General features: G+C 42.8%; 1 protein-coding gene across 1 annotated transcript in view; it reads right to left on the bottom strand.

Annotated features, from left to right (window-relative positions):
• IL20RB (interleukin 20 receptor subunit beta) overlaps positions 1 to 12,402 on the bottom strand; it is a 28,914-nt gene extending 16,512 nt beyond the window's left edge. Inside the window, exons 1-5 of the mRNA XM_058035834.1 lie at positions 12,379 to 12,402; positions 11,247 to 11,379; positions 6,138 to 6,264; positions 4,671 to 4,861; positions 1,586 to 1,710 (exon numbers count right to left, since the gene is read on the bottom strand). Of these exons, the coding sequence (XP_057891817.1) occupies positions 1,586 to 1,710; positions 4,671 to 4,861; positions 6,138 to 6,264; positions 11,247 to 11,379; positions 12,379 to 12,402 (600 nt within the window). The remainder of the gene's footprint in view (positions 1 to 1,585; positions 1,711 to 4,670; positions 4,862 to 6,137; positions 6,265 to 11,246; positions 11,380 to 12,378) is intronic.
• Positions 12,403 to 14,461: the final 2,059 nt, after the last annotated feature.

Raw genomic sequence — 14,461 nt, 5'->3', positions numbered from 1 at the left:
GCTTCTCTTTATAGGCTAAAGACTTTTGTATGTGTGTAAATTGCTTATTGAGAGTGGCAGGAAGCCATGGTGGGGACTCAGTATTAGCAGAGGTGATCAGGAAGAATAATGAAAACTGATACCTGCTAGTGGTGCTAAAAACCCACTTCACAATAGTAAAGATGACAGACAACAGTGAAGAACAGCAGGAGGATCTGGTAATAAAGCAACAAATGCAATTCAACCCTGAGAAATGTGGAATTATGCTCATGAGAATTCTTCTACATTTTCACATCATCCTCCATGAGAAACAGGAACCTGGGGTTCAGGTTCCATGGGATTGTCAGCTCTGTGGTGCTCACATTAACAATTGCTGGAGAGACAAGGGAAGACTTGTTTTGTTTTGTGGTGCTAACACAGAGTGTTCCTGCACCTTGGATTCTGCAGGTTTCTCCCTGCCCACACCCTGGCAAAAACAAAAATAGCTGTGAGGGCTTCCATAGGGAACAGCTGAGGAGTCTGGGAGTCCTTGGCCTGGAAAGATACAGAATATGAAGCTAATATAGTGGTAGGGAAAGTGAATGGAGAATAATTGTTCTCTCTCTCATCCCCAAAATCAAGGCTGAGACTGCACAAGAGTCAAGGTGCAGAATTGCTCATTGCAGGAAACTGTACAAGCTAGAAGTTTACACAGATTGAAAGCCAGAACACATAAATTAATGGAACAAAATCCATCAAGGACTACTAATGCTGAAGTTTCTGACTCAGAAAATTGAGGAAAGTTTGTCAGCACCTCACTGTGACACCTTAACCCCAGTCTGAGTAACCAGATGAACTTCAGAGGGAGAAGTCAGCACAAACACCTTTGGTTCCTGACTTCTGGTTTCTAGCTATAGTTTGTCAGTGTCATATTTTCTGGGAAAATCCCTTTGCCAGGATTTCTCTCCTGAGAGGCTGAGAAGCCTCAGAGAAAAAGGAAAACAATAATTATCTGATTTGCTTCTCCTGTGTTTTGCTGCTTTTGAATGTGGTTGGAGATTGTTTATCCAACTTGTGAATTGTTTTAACTTAATGACCAATCACTGTCCAGCTGTTGGGACTCTGGAGAGAGTAATGGGTTTTTCATTATCTTTTAGCCTTCTGTCTGTGTCTTTTCTCTATTCTTTAGAATAGTTTTAGTGTAGCATTCTTTAATATAATTAATATATAACTATATATAATATAATAAATATATAATTATAATATAGACTATAATTAATATTAATATAATTAATATATATTATAATTATAAAATATTTAATATAATATAGATAATAAAATAATAAATTACCCTTCTAAGAACATGCAGTCAGATTCATCATTTCCTCCCTTCAACCACAGAAAATACCACAATAGTTGAGGTGTCGAGGGGATTCATTTTCCCAGAGAAGGAGATATGGAAAGAACAGACAAACTCCTCCATGAGGAGCCCACAGCAAGCCCTGGTGTGTGCAGGGTGAGGTGGCACCAAACCACTCCAGGCAGGAACTGGGATGGGCAAAGAGGCCCTGTGTGCATCCCTCAGGGAACTCTCAGTTATTTCCTGCAACCTGAGGGTAAAACTCACCCTGGTCTCCTGGCCCTTCCTCCAGTAGAGCACCCGGAACTGGAAGGAGGGCCCCATGTCCGCCAGCTCCACCAGCAAATGGTGCCCATCCGCCACGGCCCTCAGCTGGGGTGGGGTGAGGGATGCTGCCAACACAGAGAGCACCATTAGCACCCAGAGCCAGCCCTGAGATCCCCTTGTGCCCAGACAGGAGGGACAGAGGCTGCCATCACCACTGGAACAACATCAACCTGCAGGAACAGCTTCAGCAGGGCAGGAACCTCTCTGCTCTTCCTCCCTGTGGGCTCAAATGCAGGAGCAGACTTTCAGTAGGAGAGTACCATGGCTGGCATTGCAAATGGGAATTTGGCAGCAGCTGAGCTGCACAGAACTTGAAAGGCTTTGAATTTTCTCCTCCAGCAGTGGAGGAGCTGCCTGGCCTGAGGGTGCCATGAGAGCTGCAGCAGAAGCAGCTGGGCCACCGAGGCTGGGACAGCAGATCAGGGCAGCTCTTGTGCCCCTGGGCAGGATCAGCTCTGCCACACTGAACAGGAGCTGGAAAACCACTGCTATTCCTGGGAATTTTGGCAGTTATTCAAAGGTGAAGGAAAAAACATGATGAGCCTCAGGGTAATTCACATGAATCCTGATTTTCTTTTAGTGTCTGTATGGTTTTAGACAGACTTGGGCTGAGGATCTGCTGTGACTTCAGGTTTTGGAAATGTATGCAAGTGAATCTTGAGGCAATTTGCTTCCTGCTTACTTTCATATTCAAAGCTTGGTTTTGTCTGGGATTCTGCTGTGAGCAATGTGAGTGAAATAATGAGAATCAATCGAGCAGAGATGAAACTGCACTGTACATTTATGATCTGGGAAGTTCAAGGCAGTACAGAGATCATGTTTGCACTATTTATCTGTGCCATTATTCACACTTATCTATGCCAATTTTTACCACTCTGCTGTAGCTGAAACATGCTTCAACTTCTTTGCTTTCAAGAAAGGAAGGAGAGTGATGCATGGTGCCATATAGAAGAGATGTTCTTAATATAATTTGCTCTTACATCCAGTGAATTGCCACTAATACTGAGCAATATGAAAACATAAAATCCAAGCATGTACATGATGAGTGTGCCACAAATGGGAGGTCTGGAAATCTACTTTTTACTTCTAAATGAAAAGCTGAAAAAAAAAGGTGAAAATCTCCTTAGCACCACATCTCAAAATTAAAAAAAAAAAAATCAAACTGTTATCATTTGGTGGTTAAAAGAAAATATTGTGCTAATGTATTAACAAAAGGACATTGCAAGATGCAGCTGTCAAACAGGAGCATTTCTATCTAGCTCTGTGCTGGCACACTGGATAGCAACTTACTCTGTCAATGATGAGAAATGAAGAAGGAAGACTGACTAAATTCTTTGCTTTAGGAAGATTTTTTCAAAAAGTGTTTTCCATGACTCAATGTGCTTCTGCCCCTGTGGCTTTGGCCCTGGGGCTCTGCTGCTGGCCTGGCTGCCTGTGAACCCCTGACAGGCCCTGTGGGCTGGGTTTGGATCCCTTTGCTCCTCTCAGGCTTCCCAAGAGGTGTGACAGCAGAGCAGGAAAAATGCATAAGGACAAGAACTTGCAGGGACTGTTCTTTTTCAAACATCTGTCACATTCACACTGAATCCCAGCGCAAGCTGTGGCCTCTGAAGTGTCACACAGTCTGAAGGCTGCTTTGGGGTCCCTGAGACACAGGACCAAGCTGCCAAACACTTCACTGAGCCATGAGAAGCTGCTGCTTTTGTTCCTGTCCCAGGGGTGTCCTTGCCCTGCCTCTGCCTGACAGTGTGGCCTGTGCCTCTGTCTGTGCCTCCACAGCTGCTGGAAAAGGGAAGGATTTTTTATCTAAAGCACTCTCTAGACTATGTTTCCACACAGAGACACAGTCAGCAGCTTAGGTGGCACTTCTGATGGTGCTGCTTTGACCAAGACTTCTGTGTGAGTGAGGACTACTCCCTCAGGAAGTAGTGAATAACTTCTAGAGTTGGAGGAATTTTTAATATTGGGTCAGTTCTGGTTTAGGACAGAGAGTTTCTTGCCTGGCTGAAGCTGATGAATGCTGCCCATGCCAGGCTGAGAGCTGCAGACCAACAGTGACCTCAGCATAGCCTTCCCACCACAGTTTTTGTTGACTACATGGCAGAGAACAGAGGAAATGATTCCAGAGAAATCCTGGAAACAGTATGCTCATTTTAATCCTTGGGTTGAGCTGGACCTCAGGCTTTGCAGGACTTGGAAGGATGTGGAGAAAACATCCTGCATTGCTAGGAGGAAATCAATGCTGTGCGTTCCAGTTTTCTCTCCTTCTGAGGTTACCTCATAGATCTGACACCATGGGAAGAGGGAACCATGGAGTGGGATTTAGTACCAGGCACATAGAGCATGACAGGGCTGTTTTCTAGAGTAAAAGCTCCGTTAGGATCAGGTTCTGGACCTCTTAGGGGTGACTACATGGCTTGGATTAAATGACAACAAGCCAGGTTGAACACAATCCTTTAAATTTAAGGGTAAGAGTGACCAGCCTGTGAAAGGAAATCCCTGCAGTCATCTTGCTTATCTTTGAAATCCTTGACATTCAAGCCCAAATGATTATGGCTCTGCCTTGGGATGAACTCATACTCAAGAATATTGTCTGAACCCCCAAACCCAGGATGAGAGCAGCTGAGAAGCAGGAGGTGCTCTGTGCTTGTCTGTGCTCTACCTGCCATGCAAGGGGGGACAAACAGGCACCTGAGCACACCCCAACACCCAGATCTGAGAATGCAGCCCAGGAAATGTCATTTCAGGGTGCAAATGGGCACCTGAGAACACCCCAACACCCAGCTCTGAGAACACCCCAAAACTCAAATCTGAGCACACCCCAAAACCCAGCTCTGAGAACACCTTAACACCCACCTTAACACCCAGCTCTGAGAGCACCCCAAAACTCAGATCTGAGCACACCCCAATGCCCAGCTCTGAGCACATCCTGACACCCAGCTGTGAGCACACCCCAACAACCAGCTTTGAGCACCCCCAGCTCTGAGCACATAGCCCAGGAGATGCCATTGAAGGCAGGACGCACTCATGGCGCGGTTGAAGAAGCCTTTGGTGGTGCCCCACTGTGACCTGGTGGCACCGAGCTCTGCCCTGACACGCAGCTTGTAGGCCACGGAGGCTGAGATGTCCTCGGTCAGGTTGCAGATGGTGGCTGTGGTGAGGGAGCACTCCGAGATGGGGATCCAGCTCCCGTTGGCGTATTCCCGCTCATATTCCCTGAGGAGGAGAGGAAGCACACAGGCAGCGGTCTGACATGAGCTCCATCTGTGCAGCCAAAGCTGCTGCTGGGTTCTTTCCAGGTAAAACCTGCACTGGGGTGCACTGGGGAGGGAGCACCACAGGTGTTGGAAGCAGTGTGGGTGTGTTTAGCATCTTATCTGGAGAAAATCACCCTGACTGGTTCGTGAGCCAAATGCAGCACGGTGCTGTGGGAGGTGGGGACAGCCCACACAGTGTTGATGCATGAAGCCTGGCCCACTCAGTTGACTTGATCATCCTCTCTGGGGGGGACCAGTCCTTGATTTTCTGGGTATGGATTGAAGGCACTAATTGAGACAGTAATTTGTGTTTGGACTCAAGTGTTTATTATTTCTTACCAGTGAAACTGTCTCACTGCTGTGAGTTCACAGCTTTTCGTTAGAAGGCACAAAATGGCCAACAATCTCTTGGTACAAGGTCTTTTAGGACTAAACCATCCAATTAGGAAGTAACACCTAGATTATTTTCCCTTTTAACCCAGTAACTCATCCCACAGAGCCCCCAATGAGGACTTTTCTTCCCAATTACAAAATGCCACCCATACGCATAAATAAGAAGAAAGAAAAAGCATGAAGAATAAAACCCAGGACTACACCCTGTGCCCTCCATCTTGCTTCCATCCACAACATACTAAAAATCCCAAAACCTAAATTTCTCACCAAGTGATACACCTGCACTACTCTCTATCATCTATTTCACACTTTTAAGGATTGTAGTTTGTCTTGAAGTCTAAGAAACTTTCTCCATGAATGAGGGTCAAAGTCAGTGCTGCCCTGGGAGTCGGGGCACCCCAGAGAAAACAGAGAAATATTCCCAGTGCTCTGGATTTCCACAATCCCCAATCCCAAAGCCATATTGTAATAAAAGTCAGAGCTCAAATGTACCAGAAACCTGCTGTGGTGTCAAATGTTTAAAACGTTTACAAGAAATAAAGCTCAATGTTTTCTCCTTCCTCCTCTAAACAAAATGTTGCAAATCTTCTTAATTTTGAATTCTTGGATAGAGGAAGATTTCTTATATGGAATTGATGCACACCTTGGATTACTCCAGCATCTATCAACTTGCAAACTGTTCCAGAACTGGAACAAAAGGAATTTTTCCTTTCTCATTAACAGTGCTAAGCTTCTCTTAGGCTTGTGAACTGAATATGAACAAGACAACCAAAAATTTAGAACCGAAAGTTGAGATAAACAATGTTCAAAATGCAAAAAGAATAAAAAAATTGAGTAGTTACCCTTGAAACTCAACGGAGTATCTCACAGTTTCTCCCTGGACAATCACAGGACTCCAAGTTAAGAAGTGTTTCATGTTGGTTGAAAGAATGGAGATACTCTGAGGTGCTGGCAACAAAGCATCTCCTCCTAAAATCCCAGCAAAAGAAAGGAAAAAAAAAAAAAAAAAGAATTTACTGTTGGGGGGGCGGGTTGGGAGAAGCTTAGAAGAATAGTGCAAAACACTGTTTTGCATCAGATGCACACGCTTCATTTCACTACAGTCACTTCAGTGTTTGAAGTATTTTACAGAGAAGAAGAAAGGATGGAGCAGCTCAGCTAAAAGTGCTCCTTTGCCTTATTTCAGTTTTTCATTGTATCACTAAAACAGTTTGACCAAGACCTCTGTGTGAGGATTGCTTCCTCATGTAGTGAATAACTTCCAAAGTTGGATGAATTTTTAATATTGGGTCAGTTCTGGTTTAGGACAGAGAATTTCTTGCCTGGCTGAAGCTGATGAATGCTGCCCATGCCAGGCTGAGAGCTGCAGTCCAACAGTGACCTGAACAGAGCTTTCCCACCACAGTTTTTGTGGTGGGAGGAGAAGGCCAAGCCCTCCAGTTGGGTTTAATGGAGCCAAATAACAGACTTGGCTCTGTTTCACTCCATAAACTGCTCCAAAGAAACCATGTTTCCAAATGTGCTGCTCCTTTCCAGGCTGGATTTGCTGCTGAGGGAGATCCCAGCTCTGGGACAGTTCCTTTATTATATTTGCAGGGAATGTCCCAATGAAGGCAGGAATGATGAATCTGACTCCATGTTCTCAGAAGGCTAATTTATTATTTTAAGATACTATATTATATTAAAGAATACTATACTAAACTATACTAAAGGATGCAGAAAGGGTACTTACAGAATGCTAAAAAGATAATAATGAAAATTCCTGACTCTCTCCAGTCCTGACACAGTTTGGCCCTGATTGGCCAAAGAGTGAAAACAACTCCCAGCAGAATGCAATGGAACAATCACCTGTGGGTGAACAATCTCCAACCACATTCCACGTGAGCACAACACAGGAGAAGCAAATGAGAGAAGAATTGTTTTCCTTTTCTCTGAGGCTTCTTAGCTTCACAGGAGAAAAATCCTGGCAAAAGGATTTTTCAGAAAATATGACAGTGAGAACTGTGCTATCACAATGTGTTACTTAAAGATTATTTTTTTGATTAAATTTGTCTCACTTAACCAAGTTTGTCATCCAATAGTCTTTAACTGCCACTAAAAAGGGTGTTTTCTTCTGAGCCATGTTTACAAAGTTAACCAGTAAATTGTCAGTTGTTCTACCCAGGATCAAACCAGGCTGACAAGTCCGTGAGCAATGTTTTTTAAAGCATTGGAACAATAGCTGTCTAATTTCCTTTATCATATCTTTATAAAATCACTAATGATGTGGGGAACTGTTATGCCAACTCTCTTATGATTCTTTAGCACAAGTCATACATTATTGACACAATGCTCAGCTGCTCTTTCAAATAAAATTCAGATTTTCTCTGGGATGAGAAATTTTCTTCCTTGTCCTTTAGCAAACAGAAGGGTCACTCTCTGCCACATCAGCAGTTCTGGTAGGTTATGATTCCACACTCTCAGAGCACTGTAGTCAAGGCACTTGTAGTATGTAAAAAATGAAAAAAGCAAAGTTTTTAATGACCTTCATACTGCAATAGAATCACAGGATGAACAAAGTTGGAAAGCAAAACATAATCATCCATTTGGTCTCTTGTCCTCTCCGTGCTTCTCAACATTCAGATTTCTTGCTACTTTTCCCTGTGTTTGGTTCACATTTTAATTTTGGGATTTGGCATACCTGACGGTGTGAAATCCATACCAGATTTCATCCCATGAACAAACATTGGCTCTCCCCAGGACTCAGAGACACAATGGAGCTCCAGGTCTGAGCAGGGGTGAGCTGCACTGAAGGTTTTCCTATTTTTTCAACTCTTGGCTTTAGGACATTTTTGATATAAATTTTTTTGCATCCAATAGTACTAAACCTTATATTATTAAACTATCTAGAAACCCATTTTAAAAGCAGAGAGTTCTGAATTGGACTATCAATCCTGTAATAGCCCAAGGGTTATTCCCTGTCTGCTGAGTCCAATCTCCATTTCCTGGCTATGCTTGGCTTAGGGCACCTTTTTCTTGTCAAAACCAGTGAGTTTTCTACTGGCAGTGAATTGCCATCTCACTTCATCTGAATCACAAAAGCTCATACAGAAATTAGGAAAACATGGAAATTATGAAAAGTTCATACAGAAATTCTTTCCTGCTTTCACTAGGAAAAATTCTCTATCCAATGACAATATATGTGTAGAGGCACATATAATTTATCTCTATTTTATAGAGATAAAAGCAGTTCACTGATTTCAGTTTCTGTTTGGCATTATATGCTGAAAATTACGGTTTGGAGGAGAGTTCATGCTTTTCCAGAGTACTTTTGATCTAGACATAATCCTGTGTCATAGCCAAGCAAATGATATTCATGGTTTCTCCCACCCATCTGTTGCAGCAGCCCACAAAGCAACACAAATTTAACAGTGGGAGGAAAGACAATTCTGGGTTATATAAACAGCACAGAGTACAAACAGTGAAGTGTTTGAATGCCGAATTAATCCATCAGCTCTGGTTTGTTCATTTTGAAGGAAAAGGAAACAATGATCATCCACAGCAGGAGACAACTGGACAGAGAGCACATGCAGGACCCAGAGGGCTGAGAGCCCAGGGCTGCCACATTTCCATCTGGGTTTGGATCCACCAGCAGCCTCACTGGAAAAGCCAAACTGCACTCATTCAAGCCAGGGTTTTGACTCTCACCCTAATGTCTCCAGTCATGCCAAAGAAATGATATTTTCTCTGTAAATAGCAATTTTTTCTCCTACCATATCAGCAGTATATTCTATTTAATTTGTTACTCAATGAATAAATTTCCATTTAGAATGGGATGGCCCTTTTAATTTAGTATTTTTATCCTCTTTGCATTAGAGAATTACAATTTAAAACCCAAACAAACTATGGTCAAGTCTAGTACATGTGTCTGTCTTACATTTCAGTTTAAAATACCTTAAATAAACCTTGATAAAGTTTAATTACTCTGGAATATATTTTAATATCCTTGTTGCTCTGTGAATATAGAACAACATAATATTTCCTATTACTTGCTGTTACTTCATCACTACTATCACCACTACTTACTGCTAAGTATATGTGAACAGTGTAAAAATATTAATACAATTACCTCTTTATTTGTAATATTATCTCCTTTCAAGGGTTCAACAAACACAAGAAAAAACAGCAATCTCAGACTTGGTGCTGTACAGTGTTCAGGAGTGCTTTATCTGGTAAATCCCTTAAAACTTTATATATAAAAGGCCACATATATATATATATATATATATATATGGCTGAAAAATCCTTTTTAACTTCCAGTCATTGTATTGATTAATCTTCTTTTGCTAATCTGGAGGACAACAATGCCACCAGCTTTTTGTATCTTGGAGCATGGTCTGACTCTCCATTTGGAGAAATTTCAGTCAAGGAGAGTCTGACAAGGGAATTCTGAATTCTCATTACTGGTAATAAGAAAATAGTGTCTATAACATCTTGAGAAGATAAAGGCATTTCTTTATTAGCTAAATGTTGAAAATGAAAGCCACACATCTCTAAGTCCTAGAAATAGCAATTTCCACAAGGATAATACATTATGTTAAAATCTCTTTGGCTAGAACCCCAACCTGCAGGCTCTGGGGCCATCCCTCCCTCACCTGCTGATTAACCAAACTCACAGCAAGAGGCAACACCCTGGTACATCCCCCTTGGCTTTTTGTGCCCCCAGAATCAAACCCCAACTCCTGGGCTGGACAGGAACACAGTGCCTGCTGCCCTGGAGTCTGCTCTGCACAGCCACAGGGCAGCTTGGGGCATCAGCACTGCACAGATAAATGTTCTCTGCTCAGAAAGGAGACTGGGATGTGAATTTTTGTATGTCAGGCCGAGGCCAAGAGGATGGCAGACAGGGTGTAAGTTATCCCAGCTTCCCTCCCACTCTCTGTCACACTGTGAGGCTGGCACTCACCACCCACACAGGCAGCAGTGCTCCTGCCTGGAACAGCCTCAGGTAGCCAAGCCTTAAGCAAAAATACAGCAAAAACAACCCCACATTTCTTAAAAAAAATATTGTCTAGCTCTGTCATCTTATAAAATATGGTTGTCATAATCTTCCCTATTGCACAGAAGAAACTTTCCCAGCAGAAACCACTTGATGCTGTCACTGGATTCTTTCTGAGCATCTAAGAGCTACAAATAGTGAGGCAGCTGTAAAATGGTTTTTTCTGAGGAAGAGGAAAAAAAATGAAGCACAAGACAACCAGAATGTTGTTGACATAACCTAAAATGGCACATTGAGGAAACCTGGACCAGGGAAAACCCAAGCACACTGGCAGGCCATGTTTGCTTTGTAGAGGACTGAGATTGCAAACACTGGAATGCAGTCAGGAATTGAGACCAAGCTCCTCTGAGATGGGTCTGGTGTGGAGCATTTACCTGCAGAAGCAGATTCCCAGTTGCACAGCCTCCTTCCAGGGTGGTAATCCTGAAGGAGACCTCAGAGATGTCTCCTCAGACAAATGATTCTTCTCCTCAGAGAAGAGTGATTCACTTCTCCTCAGAGAAGTGATTTGAGCTATTAATTAGCTCTTTCTATCCTTCCTCTCTGACCCTGCATCCCTGTACTCAGAGTGATCAGCATTGAAAGAAGAATTGAGAGTTCAGCTTCTCACAGAGCAGCAAAAGAGCAGAGACAAAGACAGCATTACTTAAATTCCTTCAAACTGAAATTTCCCTCTAGAGTTTAGGAATGACCTGCAGCACAGAATTTACAGATTGCCTTTGCTTATTTACAGATTACATTTGCTTATTCTGATATTCATTTTAGAAAAAGAATTAAAATTCAAGATCACCTGACCTTGTACTCATTTGATTTAAGTGCTGCTGAGGCATCTTGAACAAAGGGAAAGAGGAGTTTGTTACTCACAGCCTCTCTGCCTCCTGCCTGGGCCAGTGAAGATCTTTCAGTGATTTACCTGAGAGACTTGGAGCACTCAGAGTGCACAGGAAGAGGCAGATGAGCTCTGGTGCCATTTTGCTCAGGTTTCCCCCAGGTTCACTCCCTGTTCCACATCTGAGGAGCTTCCCCTGGCAGCCAGGGAGCCTTTTCTGAGCCAGCCATGGTGGGCAGTGAGGGGAGGCTGCTGTGAAACTCCTCCTGCAGAGTGCCAAAGAGGCACAAAGATTGTTTGGGAGGTGCAGCTGCAGGGAGTGCCAGGTAATTGCTGCCAGCAGCTCTGTGCAGGTCTGTGCAGCTCTGCTGGATGGGGCAACTCTGCTTCACTCCCTGGCACATTACATGGCTTCAACAGAGGCTGGAAAGGAGGAAAGAGGAGGTGTGGGGTTTTTCCATGCAACTGTAAGTGCTCACTCCTCTGCTCAGCTGCTGAATCAAGCCCTTTTGTGACCCAGAGATGGGGCAACTGAGAGGTGTTTTAAAAATTTTCATTCCATTTTCAGTCTCATAGGAAGGGTGAGACAATACAGATGTTATAACTCACACCATCACAATTAGAAGCCAACCATTTCCTAATTACAATACATTTGGAAATGTTTCTTGGCCTATCAGCTTTTGCTACAGCATGCTGCAAATGCCTTAAAGCTAATAATTTAAAATTACCCCTCATGGGTCCCACTACAATGCATTTTTCACAGTTCTATTTCTCCAAAGTATCCACTCTTATTTACAAAACCATCCTTAGAAACTTTTTTCTATTTCCATTTCTCTCTTAACAGTATCTGTCCTATTCCATGGCATTTCTCAGTCAGCATTTCTTGTCTCAAGGTTTGCATACAGATGCACACTGTGTGGGCCTTCTGTCAGGCTTTGAGATTTCTCTACAAATCCATTTCACACATTCAGCCCCAAACTAGATAAATCCTTGATGCTTCCAAGCATGAGGAAGGTTTCCTCATATTTCTATAGCATCTCTTGTGTCCTTGCACAAAGAACTGATGGAAGGGACTTGAGTCCTCCAGTTTATCTCCAACATCACTCTTCTGGTGGCTGTGTACTGAGCAGGAAATTGTGTTTCCAGGTCTGAGGTGGTGCAGGCACAGGTATCCTGTGGTTTTCCATCTCCCAGAGTCTGCTGCTTTCCACCTCACCTGGAGTGAAGGCAGGGTTTTCATCTGGATGCAGCTCTGAGACCTGAGAACCCAAACCACCCTGGGCTCCAGGGCAGCAGCATCAGCTCCTCTTTGTGCTCCAGGCTGGCTCCTTCAGAGTGGAGTATTTTCTGTGTGGTATTTTCTGGGTCCCCCGTGGCAGAAAGGAAATGATGAATCTGACTCCATGTTCCTAGAAGGCAAATTTATTATTTTATGGTATCATATCATATCATATCATATCGAAAGGATCCTTACAAAAGGCTTCATAAGAAAATAACGAAACTCGCGACTCTCTCCAGAGCCTGACACAGCCTGACCATGATTGGTCATTAAGTTAAAACAATTCACATGAAACCAATCAAACATGCACCTGTTGGATAAACAATCTCCAAACCACATTCCAAAGCAGCAAAACAAGGAGAAGCAAATGAGATAATATTGTTTTCCTTTTTCTCTGAGGTTTCTTAGCTTCCCAGGAGAAGAATCCTGGGCAAAAAGGATTTTTCCAGAAAATATGACAGTGATAGCCAAGGGAAAGGCAAAGTTTAGGGGGAAGCTCCTCATGGTCTGCAAAAGGTCATTTTAATGAAATGAAAGTCTGGCTGTACAGGTAATGTAAGCAAAGGCCAATCCCACCAAATCCCACCAAATGCTTTTAGCTCTGATGAAAGCAAATATTAGAAACCTCCCTTCTAAACTACTTCCTCCTCCTCCTCACCACTAGCCACATTAGAAGGGGCTTTTAGTTCTTAAAAATTTTGTCTCCTCTCTAAGACCTTTTAATTCAAATACATGACTTCTGTTTAAGTGGTGAACAAAAGGGATCTGTCAGACTTGTTTAGTACATATTTTCCAAGGAAAGAAACTGTGTTTTTTGGATTTATGAAAGAATAAAAATAACATTCAGTTAAGCAAATGTCTCCAGATTCTCAGACATGCAGGAGCAGCACAATCAAAAATCTCCACATTTTCTCCTCCCTCCCCTCATCTCCCTTCTTCCTTCCTTTCCTTTCTACCCCCTCTCTTCCCTTTCCTCCTTCCTATCCTTCCTCTCAATTCCCTCCTCCCTCCATCCTTACCTCTGTTCCTTCCTGCATCCCCCCCAAGCTCCCTTTTCTTTCTCCTCTCCATCTTTGGGACAGACTGAGAGGTCCTGAACACTTCCCAAACCTGGGAATGTTCTCCTTCCATGGTAGAAGAATGTTCTCTGAAACACCTTTCAAGTAATCTTTTAGCTTCTTGCTCTTAATTATCCCAATCTCCAGTTCCTTCTATCAAATATCTGTACAGATAACCCAGAGGTGGCTGTTGTGGTCAGTGACTTTGTTATTGTTGGGAAAATCATGAGGTCCAAGAGGAAAATATGGATGTGTTTAACAGTATTAGCAATAGGAAAATGTGCTTTTTGCTGGGAAGCAAAAGAAAGATTTGCAGATGAAAGGCAAAATTTACTTGTCAGTAAAGGGAAAAAACACTAATTTGTTCAGGGAAAAAACACTAATTTGTTCTCTTGTTGTACAAAGAAATTATAAATAAGGCAGGTCTGAAGTTTGAACTATTGTTCTGTTCGAGCTGTGTGGCATATCTGCATCTTAACTAGGCTGTTCTTGTGGTGCCATAAACATGTGGAGGAATTCTGATTAAATATCTTGATAAATATTCAGACATAAGCTGAGGAGAATCTCAAAGCCTGTATGGTGTGTCAGAGTTGTGTCTCACACCTTTCACTTTATTACTCAAACAGATGCACAGAAAAGAGTTTTCTCACAGTTTGCATGAAATTTACTGGGATTGAGTCCACAGCTGGAAGTTTTGCTTCCCAAAGATTTCTCCCTGTCTGTGAGTGAGTCGGACCTTTCATTTTAAGGGATGGGGAAGATGAATGCAGGCCCATTTCATAATTAATCAATCATTAGCAATGAGAGGGAGAGTGGGTCTGCCATAACAATGAGGATTGCAGCTGCCCTGGGTTATCAGCAAGGTTTCAAAATGAAAACTGTGATAATAATGTATTATATTTCCTGCCTTAATGTGGTGTGGGTAAAGAAAACTCAAGGTGGAAGCTGAAGGTTTCACATCC

The sequence above is a fragment of the Melospiza georgiana genome, chromosome 16 (genome assembly GCF_028018845.1).
Source record: "Melospiza georgiana isolate bMelGeo1 chromosome 16, bMelGeo1.pri, whole genome shotgun sequence".
Lineage (NCBI taxonomy): Eukaryota > Metazoa > Chordata > Aves > Passeriformes > Passerellidae > Melospiza > Melospiza georgiana.
Note: the sequence above shows the minus strand (reverse complement) of the source record. Positions and strands in the feature narration are given on the sequence as shown.